At 44.6% G+C, this 15,344-nt stretch overlaps 2 protein-coding genes across 3 annotated transcripts; both read right to left on the reverse strand.

Moving 5' to 3' along the window:
- On the reverse strand, window positions 1-3,130 carry Rnase11 (ribonuclease A family member 11 (inactive)). The gene is made up of 2 exons (XM_031361644.1): window positions 3,030-3,130; window positions 1-2,568 (listed from the first exon to the last, which is right to left on the reverse strand). The coding sequence occupies exon 2, from the start codon at window positions 2,544-2,546 to the stop codon at window positions 1,974-1,976; it is 573 nt and encodes a 190-aa protein (XP_031217504.1). The 5' UTR covers window positions 2,547-2,568; window positions 3,030-3,130; the 3' UTR covers window positions 1-1,973.
- A 5,943-nt stretch (window positions 3,131-9,073) lies between these two features.
- Rnase12 (ribonuclease A family member 12 (inactive)) lies at window positions 9,074-10,219 on the reverse strand. 2 transcript variants are annotated; one of them, XM_031361930.1, is made up of 2 exons: window positions 10,031-10,219; window positions 9,074-9,642 (listed from the first exon to the last, which is right to left on the reverse strand). In XM_031361930.1, the coding sequence occupies exons 1-2, from the start codon at window positions 10,076-10,078 to the stop codon at window positions 9,256-9,258; spliced, it is 435 nt and encodes a 144-aa protein (XP_031217790.1). In that variant the 5' UTR covers window positions 10,079-10,219; the 3' UTR covers window positions 9,074-9,255. The 2 variants fall into 2 exon arrangements, with proteins under 2 accessions (XP_031217790.1, XP_031217789.1); XM_031361929.1 differs by having other exon boundaries at window positions 9,074-9,731.
- Between the last annotated feature and the right edge of the window lie 5,125 nt (window positions 10,220-15,344).

Genomic DNA, 15,344 nt, shown 5'->3' on the forward strand with positions numbered 1-15,344 from the left:
GATGGAGGCACCACCCAGAGTGGACACCTGCAGCATTACCACCCCTTTCAGGGACAACCTTGCAAGACACCAGCAAAGAAAAGTCTTCAGAGTGGAGACCTAATGTCAGGCACCACACGCGGTCACGTATTCCGTCCGTAAGGAGAAATGACTAGATGTGGAACTGGTCCCTGACTCACCTGGGAGATGGCCTCTGAGCATGCCTGTGGGAGTTATCTTTGTTACATTGATTGATGTGTGAAAATCCATCAACAAGCCATCTTAACCGCTGGCAGGACTAGTCTCTGGGTAGAGAATCCTGAGCAGTCAAGGAGGGAAAAGCAAGTTGAGCTCCACAAAGCGTACAAAGTATACAATTATCTCTGTTTCCTGCTCCTGGGAGCTGCTTCAAGCTTTGCAGAACTCGACTCATCTAACTTGGGTTAAAACAAAACCTTTCCCCTTTATTGGCTTTTATCAGGACGTTTTGTTAACACATCAAGAAAAATAACTAACACAGCTACTTTGTCCACTTTCAAAGCCAGCATTATACACCTCTGTCCTTCTCATTGCCTTCTCCTGTAGCCAAATCTGTCTCTTGTATTTAGGACCAAAACCAAACCAAACCAAACCAAAACAAAAATAGTTATCTCTGGGGCTGACTTGCCCCTCCACTATAAATGAATGGTGTAGAAAAGAAGTTAGGCATATGTGAACTAAATATGAAGCAAGAAGAGACAATTTTCAATGATGTACTGATGGAAAACCAATTCTTCTGCTTGGAGAGTGAATGTAGTGTAGTATCAGACCTGCCACATGAAAGTAACCCTAGAATGGATTCACTGAGCACAGCATCCGACCTGTATCCTCAATTATCCTTCAGGACCCAGGCTTTTCCCTACATCACATTCCTCTTACCACCAAATGCTAATTGAGCTCTGCTTACCTATCATAGTAACCAAAGAAAGAGTGAACGAGAAACACTGTGTAAGCAGCCACTGTGCTGACAAGAGAATTCAGCTCAAAAGCCCCCAAGTGTTAAATGTGGTTACGATGATTTATATCGGTTAACTGTCAGCATCTTGTATTTTCAACACAATGAGAACTCTGTATCAGTATAAAAATATTGGGAATATCAACACATAATGAACCCTGTGCTGCAAGAAAAAGCATTTAGCAACATAGTATTCATTTGCACTCGTTTATTTCAAATAAAAATGTTTAAAAAAAAAGTTGCTTTGGGATGAAGGAAAGACAGAAGAGGATAAACAGGCACATATATTTGCACAACAATGAATAGCAACATGGTAACTGTCTGTGCCTCACGCACTGTTAACTCTGCGGGCTTAAGACTGGTAGAGAAAGCATCAAGATTGAAGATAACCCTGCTTGAAACGTGCCATAAACTTGACCCATCGCTACCTTTTGTGTTTCCTATAGTTTGCCCCTCAGCAGGCACAGCTCTAGAGTAGCAAGACTTTGCCTAGTGGTGGCAAGATTTTTGTTTCCTCTCTGCAGCAGCCCTGAGATAGGAACAGAGAAGGAGAAATGCAAGCTGTACAGTGCTGGACCTGTGGACGCTGAGATATCTCCTGGAGGACAAGCAACCCACAGCTGTGTGGGAGGCAGGCGCGCTCAGGTGCACACACCTGCTCACGCACCTTGGAAGAGCAGGACTAAGTATGTACGTCACCCTCATTTACTATCTGACCTGGAGTTTCTCTGCTTACCTTTGCCTACTGGGGCAGACTCAGCTTTGATAGCTAAACAACTAGGAAGGAATGTAGTTTGTGGGAACAAGAGTGAGAGTGAGAAGATGAGTGTGTGTTCTAGGGTCAGTTACAAGTTTTCATTAACTTGTGCTGTATTGGGCTATTTTGTTCCACTCATCAGGTTAGTATAGTGTTCTCGGTGTACTAAAGGAAAGATGTGTGTAGCAGAAGAAGAGAAGCAACAATGACCATGAACTTGTCCTTCTTTATAGTCTCAAAGCTTTACAATTTACAGCCACTAACTAACCAACTCATTAGAGAATGGCTTGTCAGCACTGTCAGGATTCTCTTTAATGAGGTTATGCTGTGCTCATGGTACCTGGGGCACTGGTGGCCTGCAAGGACCTTGCACGTGGTACGCTCCAGTCCTAGGTACCCACAGCTGCTTAGATTAGGTGTTTCTTCACATTTTCCACTGGTGGCCTTGGGAATTCCGAGGCTCACATCCGTGGAGCCACGTATAAAGTTATTGCCCAACTGACACGACTCATTCACGTGTACGTCTGCTCTCCAGACGCTCAGGCTGTTTACACAGTTCCTGCCATCTCTTATAGCATTTCCCTTGGGGATGATGAGCCTTCTGGATGTTCGGGGAGGGGCAGACATTACATGCGTGGACATGCTGAGGCCGGTAGTTTTGCCTGACAGGGTTGAGTTTGTTGATTCCTCAAGAGTCTGTTTTGCAGCAGGTTGCATCTCTTTCTGTGAAAATTGGTCTGTGGTCCCTTTCATTCTGCTTTCTGAAGGCTCTACAAGAAGCAGTCCAAGGGCAAGCAGCAGCAGAGAGACTGCCATGTCATAAGCACAGTGATCTTGTCTGCAGTAAAGATAAAAGGAACAATACAGGGGAGATGGTTTCCTCTTGGTGAGGGTAGCTATTCTTAGTAATGACCTCTAAACGTAAGATTCCTACAGATATAATTAAAATATGACATAGCAAGATGACCGTCCATTGAGGAGCCTGAGCAGCAATGTTAAAATCTCCACTTACAGTCATTCACTCTATCTCATTTAACTTTAGTTTACAAATCTGAAGAAAAAACAAAATGACAAACAAAGACATAAAGCCCATGAGCTGAATCTAATGTGCTGGGACCAAGCATCTCTCTCTTTTCTGCTCTTGCTGGAAGGGTTTACTGTCTCCATGTAGGTCAAAGTCGTCTCACCCTAAACACCTCACTATTGCTGTCTTTTACTGCCCATACAGGACTTGGTTCCTGGTGTCATATGAACAAGCACAGACAGTGACCTTTCTCTACTCCCCGGCTACTTCCGCACCTGTTCTCAGTCACGAATCTCTCTCTTTACCAGTTCCTTTGACAAGTTGATGCTGCTGAGAAAGAGTCCAGTGTCTTGCAGGGCTGGAAGTGAGACTGCGTCTCATACTAAGAGTTTCTGCTATTGGGACTAACTGAGGGGAGGAGGGGCAAGGAAGGGGTAGACAGATGTGTGTGGGCTTGATGAGGAACCAAGAAGCCAAGAACACTCAAGGGGAACTGGACAGAGTGTGTCTGTGGTAGTCTGATCCTGGAGCCAGGAAGCATCCTGCTTCCTCTTCCTTCTGTAAAGTCTTCCTCACCATTTCTTCGATCCCAAAGGGTTTTTATCGTTTTGCTTTCTGAGAGCCGACTGTATATCTTGCTTTATGTTTCACTGCGTCCTGTCTTCTCACTGTCTGGTTAAGTGACAGGTATGACACACACTGCTGTAAGGCTGACAACTCCCTGATCCTGAAACATCCTTTCTGACCACTGCCAGCAGACACAGCTTCACACACGGACCTGCACGAACATCACGTCCAAACTATCAACAGCATAGCATGGCTAATCAATGTGATGACCCTTTAGTATTGTCAGTGCTAGACATTCCATAGTGCAAGTCCCAGAAAAGATGGTTATTTGTGTGGATAACCCTCTCTCACACTCTAGAGTGATTTTTCCTTCTTTTCCTCTCTCCTTTACAAGTTTCTCCTACCCATGTGTGCTCTGCATTGCCACTTGGCACCACTTGAAAGACACTTCCTTGGAACTCTTGACACTTCTGTCCTTGGCTCTGGGAACAGAGGAAGCCTGCCCTCGTGAAGGCCACAAACCAAACTTTTGCTTGTTCTCATCTCAGTCAGGACTCAGAGCTTCTAGTGATTTTGCTAAACAAAGCTGCCCTGATCAATCAGGATGACCCTCCCTTTCTTATCTGAACACACCAGAAGCCTCCATCTCTCCTTTTTTCCACCAGATTTTTATTTTGTATTCCTAGCTGTGTGTCTGTATATGTCATGTGTATATGGGTACCCACAGGGGCCAGAAAAGAATGTCAGACCCCCTATTGCTGGAGTTACGTGCAATTAGGAGCTATTTGATGTCAGTGTGAAGAACCAAACGAGTCATCTGAAAAAGCAGCAAGTGACCTTCACCCCCGAGCCATCTCTCAGACCCCCATCTCTCAGACCCCCATCTCTCCCACTTTGGTGCTTTCTATTCTGCCTCTTGAAACCCCCCCAAACCAAATCCAGATTGCATTTTTTCTTTGACACATCTTCTTCTCATTTAAGTCTACCGAATTTCTTATTTCTGTGGCTCTCTTATAACTTACTTTCTAAAATGTTTATTTTTTTACTGTTTTTAGTTGTGCACGTGCATGCATGTGTGTGTGTGTGTGTGTGTGTGTGTGTGTGTGCATAATCGTGAATGTGGGAATCCTGAAAGGCCAGAACAGAACATCAGCCCCTGTGGACCTAGAGTTACAGAGGATTGTAAGCTGTCTGACGTGTGACATGGGTGTTGGGCACTGACCTGGTCCTCTGAAGGAACCTCAGTGCATGCCCTTAAGCATGAGTCACATTCCAGCCTCTCACTTGTCTTTAAAGACAAGATCTCGCTATTTAAAACAGGATGGCATGGAACTTGCTAAATTGCCTAAGCTGGACTGAAACTCAAAATTGAGCCTCCTGCCTCAGCGTCCTGAGCACTAAGTGACAGGCATGTACTATAATACCTGATGACTGGTGGATAATTAAGAACTCTGTCTACATGTGTTCTTGAACCTGTGTACCCTAGGCATAGACTTGGTGGATATTGAACAGAGGAAGAATCTGTAAATAACTTAGTTATTTCCTGGAACCTCTACATCCTTTGCCATTGACCCTCTTGGTGAAGTGACATTAGGGCAACAGGAAAGCAATGAGGAAGAGCATTGCTGAGATCCCCGTCTCAGCACATATTTCACATGGGCAGAATTCACAGCTACTGCACTTGCACATTTTGATTGCAAATTATTAGGTGTTCATTATAAAATATATATACACACCCCAAAATAAAGATGTCTAAAGGGCACAATTTCTCTGAATTGGGCTTTGATCTCTATTGAGAATGAAAAACGCTATAAAATGGATTCCTAGATCGATGTCACTTGTACCTTAAAGGGACTCATTTATCTTCAAGAGTTGTTTTTAAGGAGGACAGAGAAGTTAGAGGGAGGAAGGACATAAAGGGAATGAAGGCAAAGGAGAAGGCAATGCTGCCACACTGGGGGTCTGACATCGCCTAGGGATGAGGCAAGAAAACAGCAGCAAGGGGCTGCTTTGCTGCTCCTGACCTGAGGCTGCCCTCCTGTAACCCACTTCCCACCGTGCCCACAGCCACTGCTCTCTCTCTGTTCAGACGCCGCCGAGTACTCTGGTCACTTGGGAGCACTTAAAACTTCCCAAGGCAACAGCGACGATGGGATTCTGACAGAGAAAAAAAAAATGATATTCATCTGGAGAAGCCTTGCGCTGTGTGGAAGAAGCCACTAGATGGGTTCTGACTTACAATCTGTGAAGTTGGGACAGTTGCCCTCCTTCCTAGAAACCTCCCTGGCTGGTCACAATTTAACGTCTTGAGAAGACAGAATTAGCAGCCCACAGAGATGCACTTCCTCTTTCGATATGACTTTGAGTTAAGTCCAAATGGCAGGTACAACAACTGAAGTCTCTCAACTGAGAAGATCAGGACGGAACAAGCTCTTTAACATTTTGGAACCGCTCACCCTGCTCTGGCCCACACACTTTCTTAGTCTTGCTTCCCACGTACAAGACTTAGACTTCTTCACTCAGAATTAATGACCCAATAAACTGGCCCCTACTTGCCCATTACCTGTATTTCTTATTATTTTTCCAACTTAAGCCTTCCCTCAAGCACTACTTAAGAAATAAAACTATAGAATAACAGACTTAGAAAAAAACACACACACAAGGGTTATCATAATTTTATAGATGGAAAAACTAATTGCTAGGAGAATACTAACAGAAGCCTAATGATCAAGACTTGCTGAAGTTCCCAGAGTAGGAGGCTCTATTTGTCTTGCTCTCCCCCCCACCTGTAGGTTACCACATTTGTAGCTGAACGTGGGGTGGCTACACACGGAACTTAACAGCAAGTACCAGAGGTGAAGGAGTCTGCAGTCCGGTTCAAAACCTCTCTCTGCCTCATTCAGAATTTTGAAGTGGAAAGACATTAGCTCAGAGAGACCCCCGCCCTTTTTGCGGACCTCTGCATCCGCATCTCTCCATGGTCTTTACAGGAATGGTCTCTGATGGAGTGGGTGCCTTCCAATCTCCTTTTCTTTTCTTTTGAGACCAGGAGGAGCTGGTGAACAGGAACGGATGCAGTGTGAGGTGTATAATCTATCTTTAAGAAGAGTCTTTAAGACCCCAGAAGTGACCCCCCAAAATATAGGCTCCAGTCATTCCTCCTGGCCACCAACCCTACTGCTACAGACAGCTCATGGATGAAACATGGATGAAAGTTGTAGAGAGACTGAGCTGGAGCTCACTGGAAAATTCTTCCCTGCTGGTTGGCTCTCAAAGTGCCACATAGTTCTGAGTAGGATGCTGTGTGGTAAAGGTGTGGATGAGCTAGAACTGATGTGAAATGAAACACTAACCTGCTATGCAACATGTACCTATTGATACAATGGTGGCCCGACTGGGCTTGCCTAATCTTTTAAACCATGGCTGAAAAGGTCTTAGACCCTGGAGGGGAACCTAACCTGACTACTTAGCTAAACTGACAGAGCATCAAACCACCCTCTAGATATCTGTGTTTCTGCCTACAGACAAAGGCTATCTCAGCCTTAAATCAAGGCTTTGTTTACTCCTTATGGTGAACAAAGGCGACTGCAAATACCTATGACAGACTGAGATGCTGAGAATAAAGAATGGTTTAGGGCTCATCCCTAGGCAAGAGGTTTAAAATCACCCCTTAACGCTCACCCAACATTGTAGAGGAGGAGACCGAAAGTGTATCAGAGCCACAGGGTTGGGGGAGGGACTGCAAAATGACATCTCCTATGCACAACTTGTCTAGGGCAGTCATAAACTTACAGGAGCTGGGCATCCTGGTGGGGAGTCCACAGAAGTCAGGCCCTCCTAACAGTCAGCTACTGAGGGAAAACGGACTCACTGGCCCTGCCACTTACTGCTGACCTCGGCAGCCCACTGGTTCAGGCTCCGATGGTCAGTTCCAAACTCAGGGTGACACAGACAGCCCTGATTAAACTGTGGGACAAAGAAAAGTAGGCTCTGAGTTGAGAAAGAAAAGGACACATGAAGTGGTGTGTGGAAATGTAGAGGATGAGAAAAGCTGAAGCACAGAGAGCCGGGTGTGTTCAGCGGAAGCACAATGCATATATGTATGAGTTCTCAAACAATAAATTTTTAGAATATGTTAAAGGAGAAAGTCCCTAAGAGGTAACCCCAATCTCTTTTCTTTAGATAGATAGATAGATAGATAGATAGATAGATAGATAGATAGATAGATAGATAGACAGACAGACAAAGGGTCGGAGAGATGGCTCAGAGGTTAAGAGTACTTATTATGGCTCTTGCAGAAAGCAAGGTTCAGGTCCCAGAACTCACGGAGAATCTCATAACCACCTGTAACTCCAATTTCAGGGAGCCAGACGCCCCTCTCACCTGCATGGGCGCTACATAAATGCGACACATACTCAAAAATAAGACAAATAAATAAATTCAAGGGGAAGTGGAGGCAAAGTCTCACCCCCAGGCAATAATCTATTAATTGATAGCTGCTGGAAGAGGAGAATTCACTTTTCTTTAATGGAATGACACACCAGGTACAACAACCATACCTCAGGGCGGCCCTCGTGCTCAGGAATAATTGACCAACACAAACGGGACACTATGGCTTGTTTTGTTTTTAAGAAAATGAAAGAACATGAAACTGAAATTTTTATTTTATTTTTAATTAAAACAGAATTTTGTCACTTTTTTCCTTCTTCCCTTTCCTCCGGCCCCTCCCATGTCCCCTCCTATGTCCTCTTTCTTCAACCCCTCCCATGTTTGCCCATTTTCAAGTTGATATCTCTTTTTCTTTTGTTGTTATAGATTTGCATATTATTACACATTTGCATAACTATGCATATATGTGCAGATTCATTTTTGTTGTTTGTGTCTTTGTAGTTTCATGGCTGACCACTTTGTATTAGATAATCAATTAAGGGGCTGGGAGGGAGGTCAGAAGGAAATAGGGCTAAAGAGAATGAATATGATCAAAATATACTATATGAGTCAGGCAATGTGCCCTAGGCTTTTAATCTCAGTTCTTTTTTTTTTTTTTTTTTTTTTTTTTTTTTTTTTTTTTGGTTTTTCGAGACAGGGTTTCTCTGTGTAGCCCGGCTGTCCTGGAACTCACTCTGTAGACCAGGTTGGCCTTGAACTCAGAAATCCACCTGCCTCTGCCTCCCAAGTGTTGGCATTAAAGGCATGTGACACCACCACCCGGCTTAATCCCAATTATTAAGAGGCAGAGATGGGCAGATCTCTGTGAGTTCAAGGCCAGGCTATTTTACATAGTGAGTTCCAATCCATCAGAAGCTACAAAGTAAGATCCTCTCTTAAACAAACAAAAATACATAATATAAGATTATTGAAGAATAAATAAAATCACAACTCAAAAAATAGATGTCATATAACCTTTCATGCACAAAATTAACATTTTAAACAATATGATCTATTTCCCTGCTGGTAATGTTTATATGACCTGGCTCTTTCCAATCCTGCCCTATCATACTAGATCCTTGAGATGTAGATATTTTACACAAAAGGGATTTTTACTATCATTTTGATTTTTCAGAATATTGACTTAATGTTGTTTATCTAGACCAATTATTAGGTTTTGCTTGTGTGGTGTTTGGTTGGTGGCCCCTTGAGTGTCGCACCTAAGTGACTCATGCTCTCTAACTGTAATCCAACCTCAGATTCCCATTAATTCTATTGAATGACTCAAAGACAAGGTACAAAAACTTAAAACACACGTGGAGCCTGTGATTTAATTCAGCAGAGATGCTTTTATTGATACAGAACCAATGACTGTGTCTCAACAACAATGGAAGGATAAGTCACCTACCCCTTCCATTCACGGCATTACACCATGTCCACAATTCAGGTTCAACAGAGAAGCTCGGGGACAGATGAGAGGTTCTCACACGCAGGGCTGATGACAAGTTATTCCACATATCCCTGGAGATTAACTGGTCCTAAGTCATCGCAAGTCACAAAAACAAACCCCTCTATGGGAGAAATTTGGTACCTGCAGGCAGGGTATTTGGTGCCATCAATGAGCTGACAAACTGTCATCCTGAATTTTGTCTCACTCTGGAAGCAGAAAATGTCAGAATCGTTTGGGCACATAACTTTCTTGGAGGAGGTGCAAATTCTGTTGATCTTCTGAGGCCTCTCGTGGATGAAGACATGCACCTTTCTGCATGTGTGGTCAGGTTCCCTGATGACTCTCTGGATAATCATGTTGTTGCAGTACCTCAGAGGAACAGCATTCTGAGGATAGTCCACATGCAAATGTTCTATAGACGTTAGCACAACATCCTCAGGCAGCTCGTTTTCCCAGAACAGAAGCAACAAGAAAACCATCACCATTAGGACCATCAGGGGCAAGATTCCCTTCACATTTCTGGCTTTAACTCCTGGTAAGCCAAGGAAACAGAAAGGGGCAGAAGGTAGTGGGTGGGAGTCCTCCAGCTTCAACCAGCGCAGCCCTCCCACCCTCCAAGATACTTTATCCCTTCCCACTAATTTAAATCACACTGGCCACGTAAGATCCCATTGCAAGTCCACCTAGGAAGCCCTTATTCCTGTTACTGACCCGCTAGCTTCCTTCCCACCCAGCATCACACGCTGCCCTCCAGACTGTCTTCTGTAATCTGTTCTGTCTAGCTCCTCTCCCCCCATAGGTTCTGCTTCCGTTTGCACTAGCTCCTCTTACCTGCCCTTTTCGCTCTTGCTCTCGCAGACAGCATGCCCCTTTAATCATGAATGTGAGAAAATCCTTCTTGTATCACTGTTCGTAGACAAGAGCTGATAAGGAGACCGTTGAATCTGGGGAGGGCAGAGGAGGAAAGAGCAAAAAGGGAGGGACCCGAGGAACAGTGTGCTTGGGTGCCTTGGGGAAGGAAGAGATTTCACTGTTGACGTGAGACATTAATAAGGCAGGTCCTGCATCAGTTCTCATTAGACAATCATGGGCTTTTTAGAAACATTTAATAGTGATGTCAGCATTTGGCATCCTTTGATTCATTTGGAAACATTTAATGCTACCCACATTATTATACTTTGTCTACATTTTTTTGTTTTGTTTTGTTTTGGTTTGGTTTTTTGAGACGGGGTTTCTCTGTGTAGCCCTCCCTGACTGTCCTGGAACTCACTCTGTAGACCAGGATGGCCTTGAACTCAGAAATCCCCCTGCATCTGCCTCCCAAGTGCTGGGATTAAAGCCATGTGCCGCTACTGCCTGGCGTTGTCTACGTTTTTAACCAGTCCTCCCCACAAGTCTGTGAAGGAGCTATTTTCTACTCCATTAATAGAGATGTAAGTTGGATAAAGGTTATGGTGGAGACATAGAGTAATAAGCAGAACAAGAGTTTATTCCTGTCAATGCGAGACGCCTGTCTCAGCAAGGCTTATTCCTATACAGAATCTCAGGTTGGGTAAAAACAACTCTCTTGACTTAGCATTCATCTACCTAAAGCTCTGGGCTTCTGAAGAGTGTGGCAGATAACTTCCAGACTCTGCTGAATCTTTGAAATACCAGATATTACGCAAACAAAACAAAAAACACCCATTGGTTTCCACATGGAGAAGGAGTGGATGAGAGCTTAGTAAAATGTGTGGTTCCAGACGCCAGGGCAGTAGGAAAAACTGTGTCTCCATCCATCTCAGAAAATCTGGTGAATTGATGCAGGGATGGAAACCATCATTTGATTTAGTCTTGTTCTAACATGAACCTTTATCTCAAGTGTGTGAATGAACATATGTGTATAAGTATGTACATATATGCATGTCTAAGTGTGTGCGTGTATGGGTGTGAGAATGTGTGTGAGTGATTGTATGAGTGTGCATGTGTGTGTGACTATAAGTATGTGGGGTTGAGTGTTTATATGTGTGAAAGTGTGTGTGGGAGAATGTGTATGAATATGGGTGTTGTATTTATATGTGAGAATGTGTGGCTGGATATATATGCATTTATGATTGTAAATGTATGTGATGTGTGTGTGAATATATGTATTATACGAGACTGTGTGTGTGTGTTAGTGTGTGTGTGTATGGGTGTGTGTATGTGTGTGTGTGTGAGAGAGAGAGAGAGAGAAAGAGAGAGAGAGAGAGAGAGAGAGAGAGAGAGGTTGTTTGTTTGTTTGTTTGTGGGGGGAGAAGTGTGTGTTTGTTGGGGTTGGGCCTAGAGACCAAGAAAGCACTCTATATGCTGACCACTTGCTTAGTCCCTGAGCTATACTCCATCTGTGGTGCTGTTTTTAGAAAGACAAGTGTGGTGGTTTGAATGAAAGTGGCCCCTATAGGCTTTGAATGCTTGGTCCCCAGTTGGGTGGAACTGTTTGGGAAGGATTAGAAGGTGTGTCATTCAGAGTGGGCTTCAAGGTTTCAGAAGCCCATATCATTCCCAGCTCTTTCTTTCTCTGCCTCTGCCTCTATCATCTCTGTCTTGTGCTTATGGATTAGGATGTGAGCTCCTAACTACTGCTCCAGCACCATGCCTGCCTGCCTGCCTGCCTGCCTGCCTGCCTGCCTGCCTGCCTGCTGCCTGCCTGCCTGCCTGCCTGCCTGCCTGTCTGCCTGCCTGCCTGCCTACCCGCCTTCCTACCTGCCTGCCGCCATTCTTCCCACCATGACAGTCATGAACTCTAATCCCCTGAAACTAAGCACCCAATACACCCTGTCTTCTGTAAGTTGCCTTGGTCTTAGTGCCTTGACACAGCCACAGAAACATAATTAAGGCAGTGGGTATGATAGGATCTATTAGCCTTTCTCTCTTCTTGTATATATTTGTAGATATTTATGTACAACGTTTATATCCTTGCTCTCATGGGTTTATATCCGGTAGATACAGATTGACAGTGAAAGATAAACATCGTCGATGGTGTTTTAGAAGATAGGAGCCATAGGTTTTACATAGGACAGCCAGGTTGGAGCTGGAAAATTAATAGGTTTCCCTTTCTTCCTGCCTAAAAACATCTCAGGGTTGTTTAAGAATCTACCAGGTCTCAGGCCGGAAAGATGTCTCAACGGTTAGGAGCATCTGGGATGGAGGACCAAGAGCATCATCCAAACAACTCACATAAAACTGAGAATACATGAGTATCCACACAAGAGAATGGGAAGCTTTGATACATCAGTATCCACACGAGAGAATGGGAAGCTTTGATACATCAGTATCCACACGAGAGAATGGGAAGCTTTGCAGGGAAGGCCGATGCGTCAGAGCTCAGCCACTGCCGTCCATAGTCCCTCTCCCAAGAAATAGCTCATCCCCAGCAAGATGAAAGCAGTCCACTGCAGCAGGGAATGCTCACTGCGCTGGTCTGACACAGTTCCATCTAGATCACCCCCCTTGGTCCAGAGCTCACACAGCAGGAACAAGACAGCTCAAGGTGAGCTCCTTCCCTGCATGCCTGGAGGGTCTTTTAAACAGCCTCTGCTGGAGGAAGTGAGTTTCCTGTTGATAACTGGCCACCTAGTACTGTGAAGGATGTGACTGGCTTCCTCTCCACAAATTCTGCACACCTGGAGAAGAGAGCGGTGTGTTCATCTCTAGGGATGGTGTCTACGGCTTCTAAGATCACAACATGTTCATGGGATGGGCGAATGGGCAGAAGATGTCATGTTTGTCCCTTTGGTGGCACCAACTACCTAGGTTAGAATAAGGAAGTCATGGCGTTTCGCCACTTCCCAAGGTTCCAATTAGTATATCTAAATCAGGGGTGGTAGAAAAAAACTAGCTTACAGGCCAAGCTACTGAGCTTACTTTAAATGCTGATCTCATATGATGACTGGCTACACACAGACAGAGTGACCAAGTGCTTGCTCTCTGCCTCCCAGCATTTCCTGGAAACCAGCAATCAGGAAGCATAGTTAGCCCATAGGTTCCAGGCTCAAAAAGTAGGGTCTGATTTAAGAGTAGAGAACCATTTCTGTGAGTACTTCTTAGGGAACTGGCAATGTAGTCAAAGGGACCACACAGAACAAAACGGCAGCTGTTGGAGGAAAGGCATGAGGCACCCTTTTTGCGTTGTTGTTGTTGATGATGATGATGACGATGTGTATTTAGTTACTTGCTTATTTGGAGTGTGCATGCAACGGTGAGTCTATAGAAGTCAGAGACAGCTTTTGAGAGTTGCTCCTCTCCTTGTACCCTGTGGATCTCAGGAATTGAACTCGGGTTGCCCAGCCCTAGCATCTTTTCCCACCAAGCCATCTAAATAACCCTAGGAGGCCAGAGGTCAATTTGTAGAAATTGTTTCTCTCCATCTACCACAGGAGATCCAGGGACTGAACATCAAGTCCTCGGGCTTGACAAGCAAGAACTTCTCCCACTGAGGTATCCCTCAGGCCAAAGTCGACAGAGCCATTTTAGAGGCTCCTTCAGTATCTTTGACAATCACACAGCCGCTTTCTAAACAGGCTGTGAACTGGTTCCTTTACCAGCTCCTGTGTTCTAGCATACTCCCCCCTTCCACTTCATTTTCCCCTTTATTCAACTAAGGTGAGCAGACATGGGGCCTGCATGCATCCAAGAACAAGCTCCCCCTGACTTTGGGCAGATGGTGTTCTGAATTGGAGGCAGTCGACCTGGGTTTTACAGTTAGAGCCCCAGGCTATGCACACAGGCTCCTTGTGTGGGAAGCACTCTTACTGCTGTCCTTGGGTTCCCGTAATGACCACCACAGCCCAAGAAAGACCAGATGAGGAGAGACTGCCTGAAGCCTACCCTTCTAAAGTGGGACAGTACCTCCAGTTTTGACTTCAAGAACACTTTGATCACTTCATACCTGGCTTCTCCTCTGCATCAGCAGCCAGCAGCCTGGGCATTCACCCAAAGCCTTCTGAATGCTCTGTGTGGAAGGAACATTTAGGTGGCCTTCCCTCCGTGTCCCCCCAGGACATTCTTCCCTTCTGGGCATTCCCAGGGTCTGTTATCTTTTCTGGACCAGCTCCATCGTCTCTACATATAAGATCAAATTCCTTGGAAGATGGACTAGAATAATCATCATGGCTCTAGGAAATCTAGGCTTGATTTTAAATAAAGCAAACAAATCAAAACCTCTCTCTGCTCATCACCCCCACTAGGGTCACTTGGGCATTATTAAAACTGGTTCCTGTCCCACTAACTGATGCTAAGACCCTGAGCTCAGTAAATGTTAACCATTTAAGGAGCACGTGGAAAAGTGATCCAAAGAGATCGTACTTTTTAATATGAAATGGCAAGATTACAAAATGCGTTATTTTTAATTTGTAAGAGTTTTTGTTTTCCTTTTTTTCTTTTTTTGTTTTTGTTTTGTTTTTTTTATTTTTATTTTTTAGACAGGGCTCACTATACAGCCATGACTGGCTTGGAGATTGACCATATGTTGACCAGGATGGCCTCAAACTCCCAAAGATCTACCTGTCTCTGCATCCTAAATGCTGGGATTAAAGAGGTGTTACCACCATGTCAGGATTTAAGGCGTATTCAGACTGTGCATGCGTGCGTGCGTGCGTGCGTGCGTGTGTGCATGTGCCTGAGCAAGGGTATGTGCAACTAAAAGCAGATGCCCAGAGAGGTCTCAGATCTGGAGATGGAGTTAAGGCCGTCGTGAGCCACCTATTATAGGTTCTAAGAACTGAACTCGGGTCTTCTGGAAGAAAAGCAAGTTTTGTTAACTACTAAGCCATCTCTCCAGCCCACTTTTAATTTTCAGTTCTTTATTTAGTATTTAGTGTGTAAGAGGGTAGTGCCTGTGCCACAGTGATCATGTAGAAGTCAGAGGACAACTTGTAAGAGTTTGCCCCTCCCCATTGTGGGTCCTAGGATAACATGGAAGTCTTCAGGCTTAGCTTTGGTAACTTTATTCCAGGAGCCATCCTGAAGGCTGGTTTTGGAGGATTCCTTTGATGAAACTGTTGCTACTCTGTCTGGACTCCACCCCCACAGAAATTGGATAGCATTGTAAACTCATTAGGTCAGAACAATAAACGGAAAGAGGGAAAACATGGTGATTTCCCACCACGCAAGGCCTTAAGTTTATTAT

Source organism: Mastomys coucha, unplaced genomic scaffold (assembly GCF_008632895.1).
Source record: "Mastomys coucha isolate ucsf_1 unplaced genomic scaffold, UCSF_Mcou_1 pScaffold9, whole genome shotgun sequence".
Classification (NCBI taxonomy): Eukaryota; Metazoa; Chordata; class Mammalia; order Rodentia; family Muridae; genus Mastomys; species Mastomys coucha.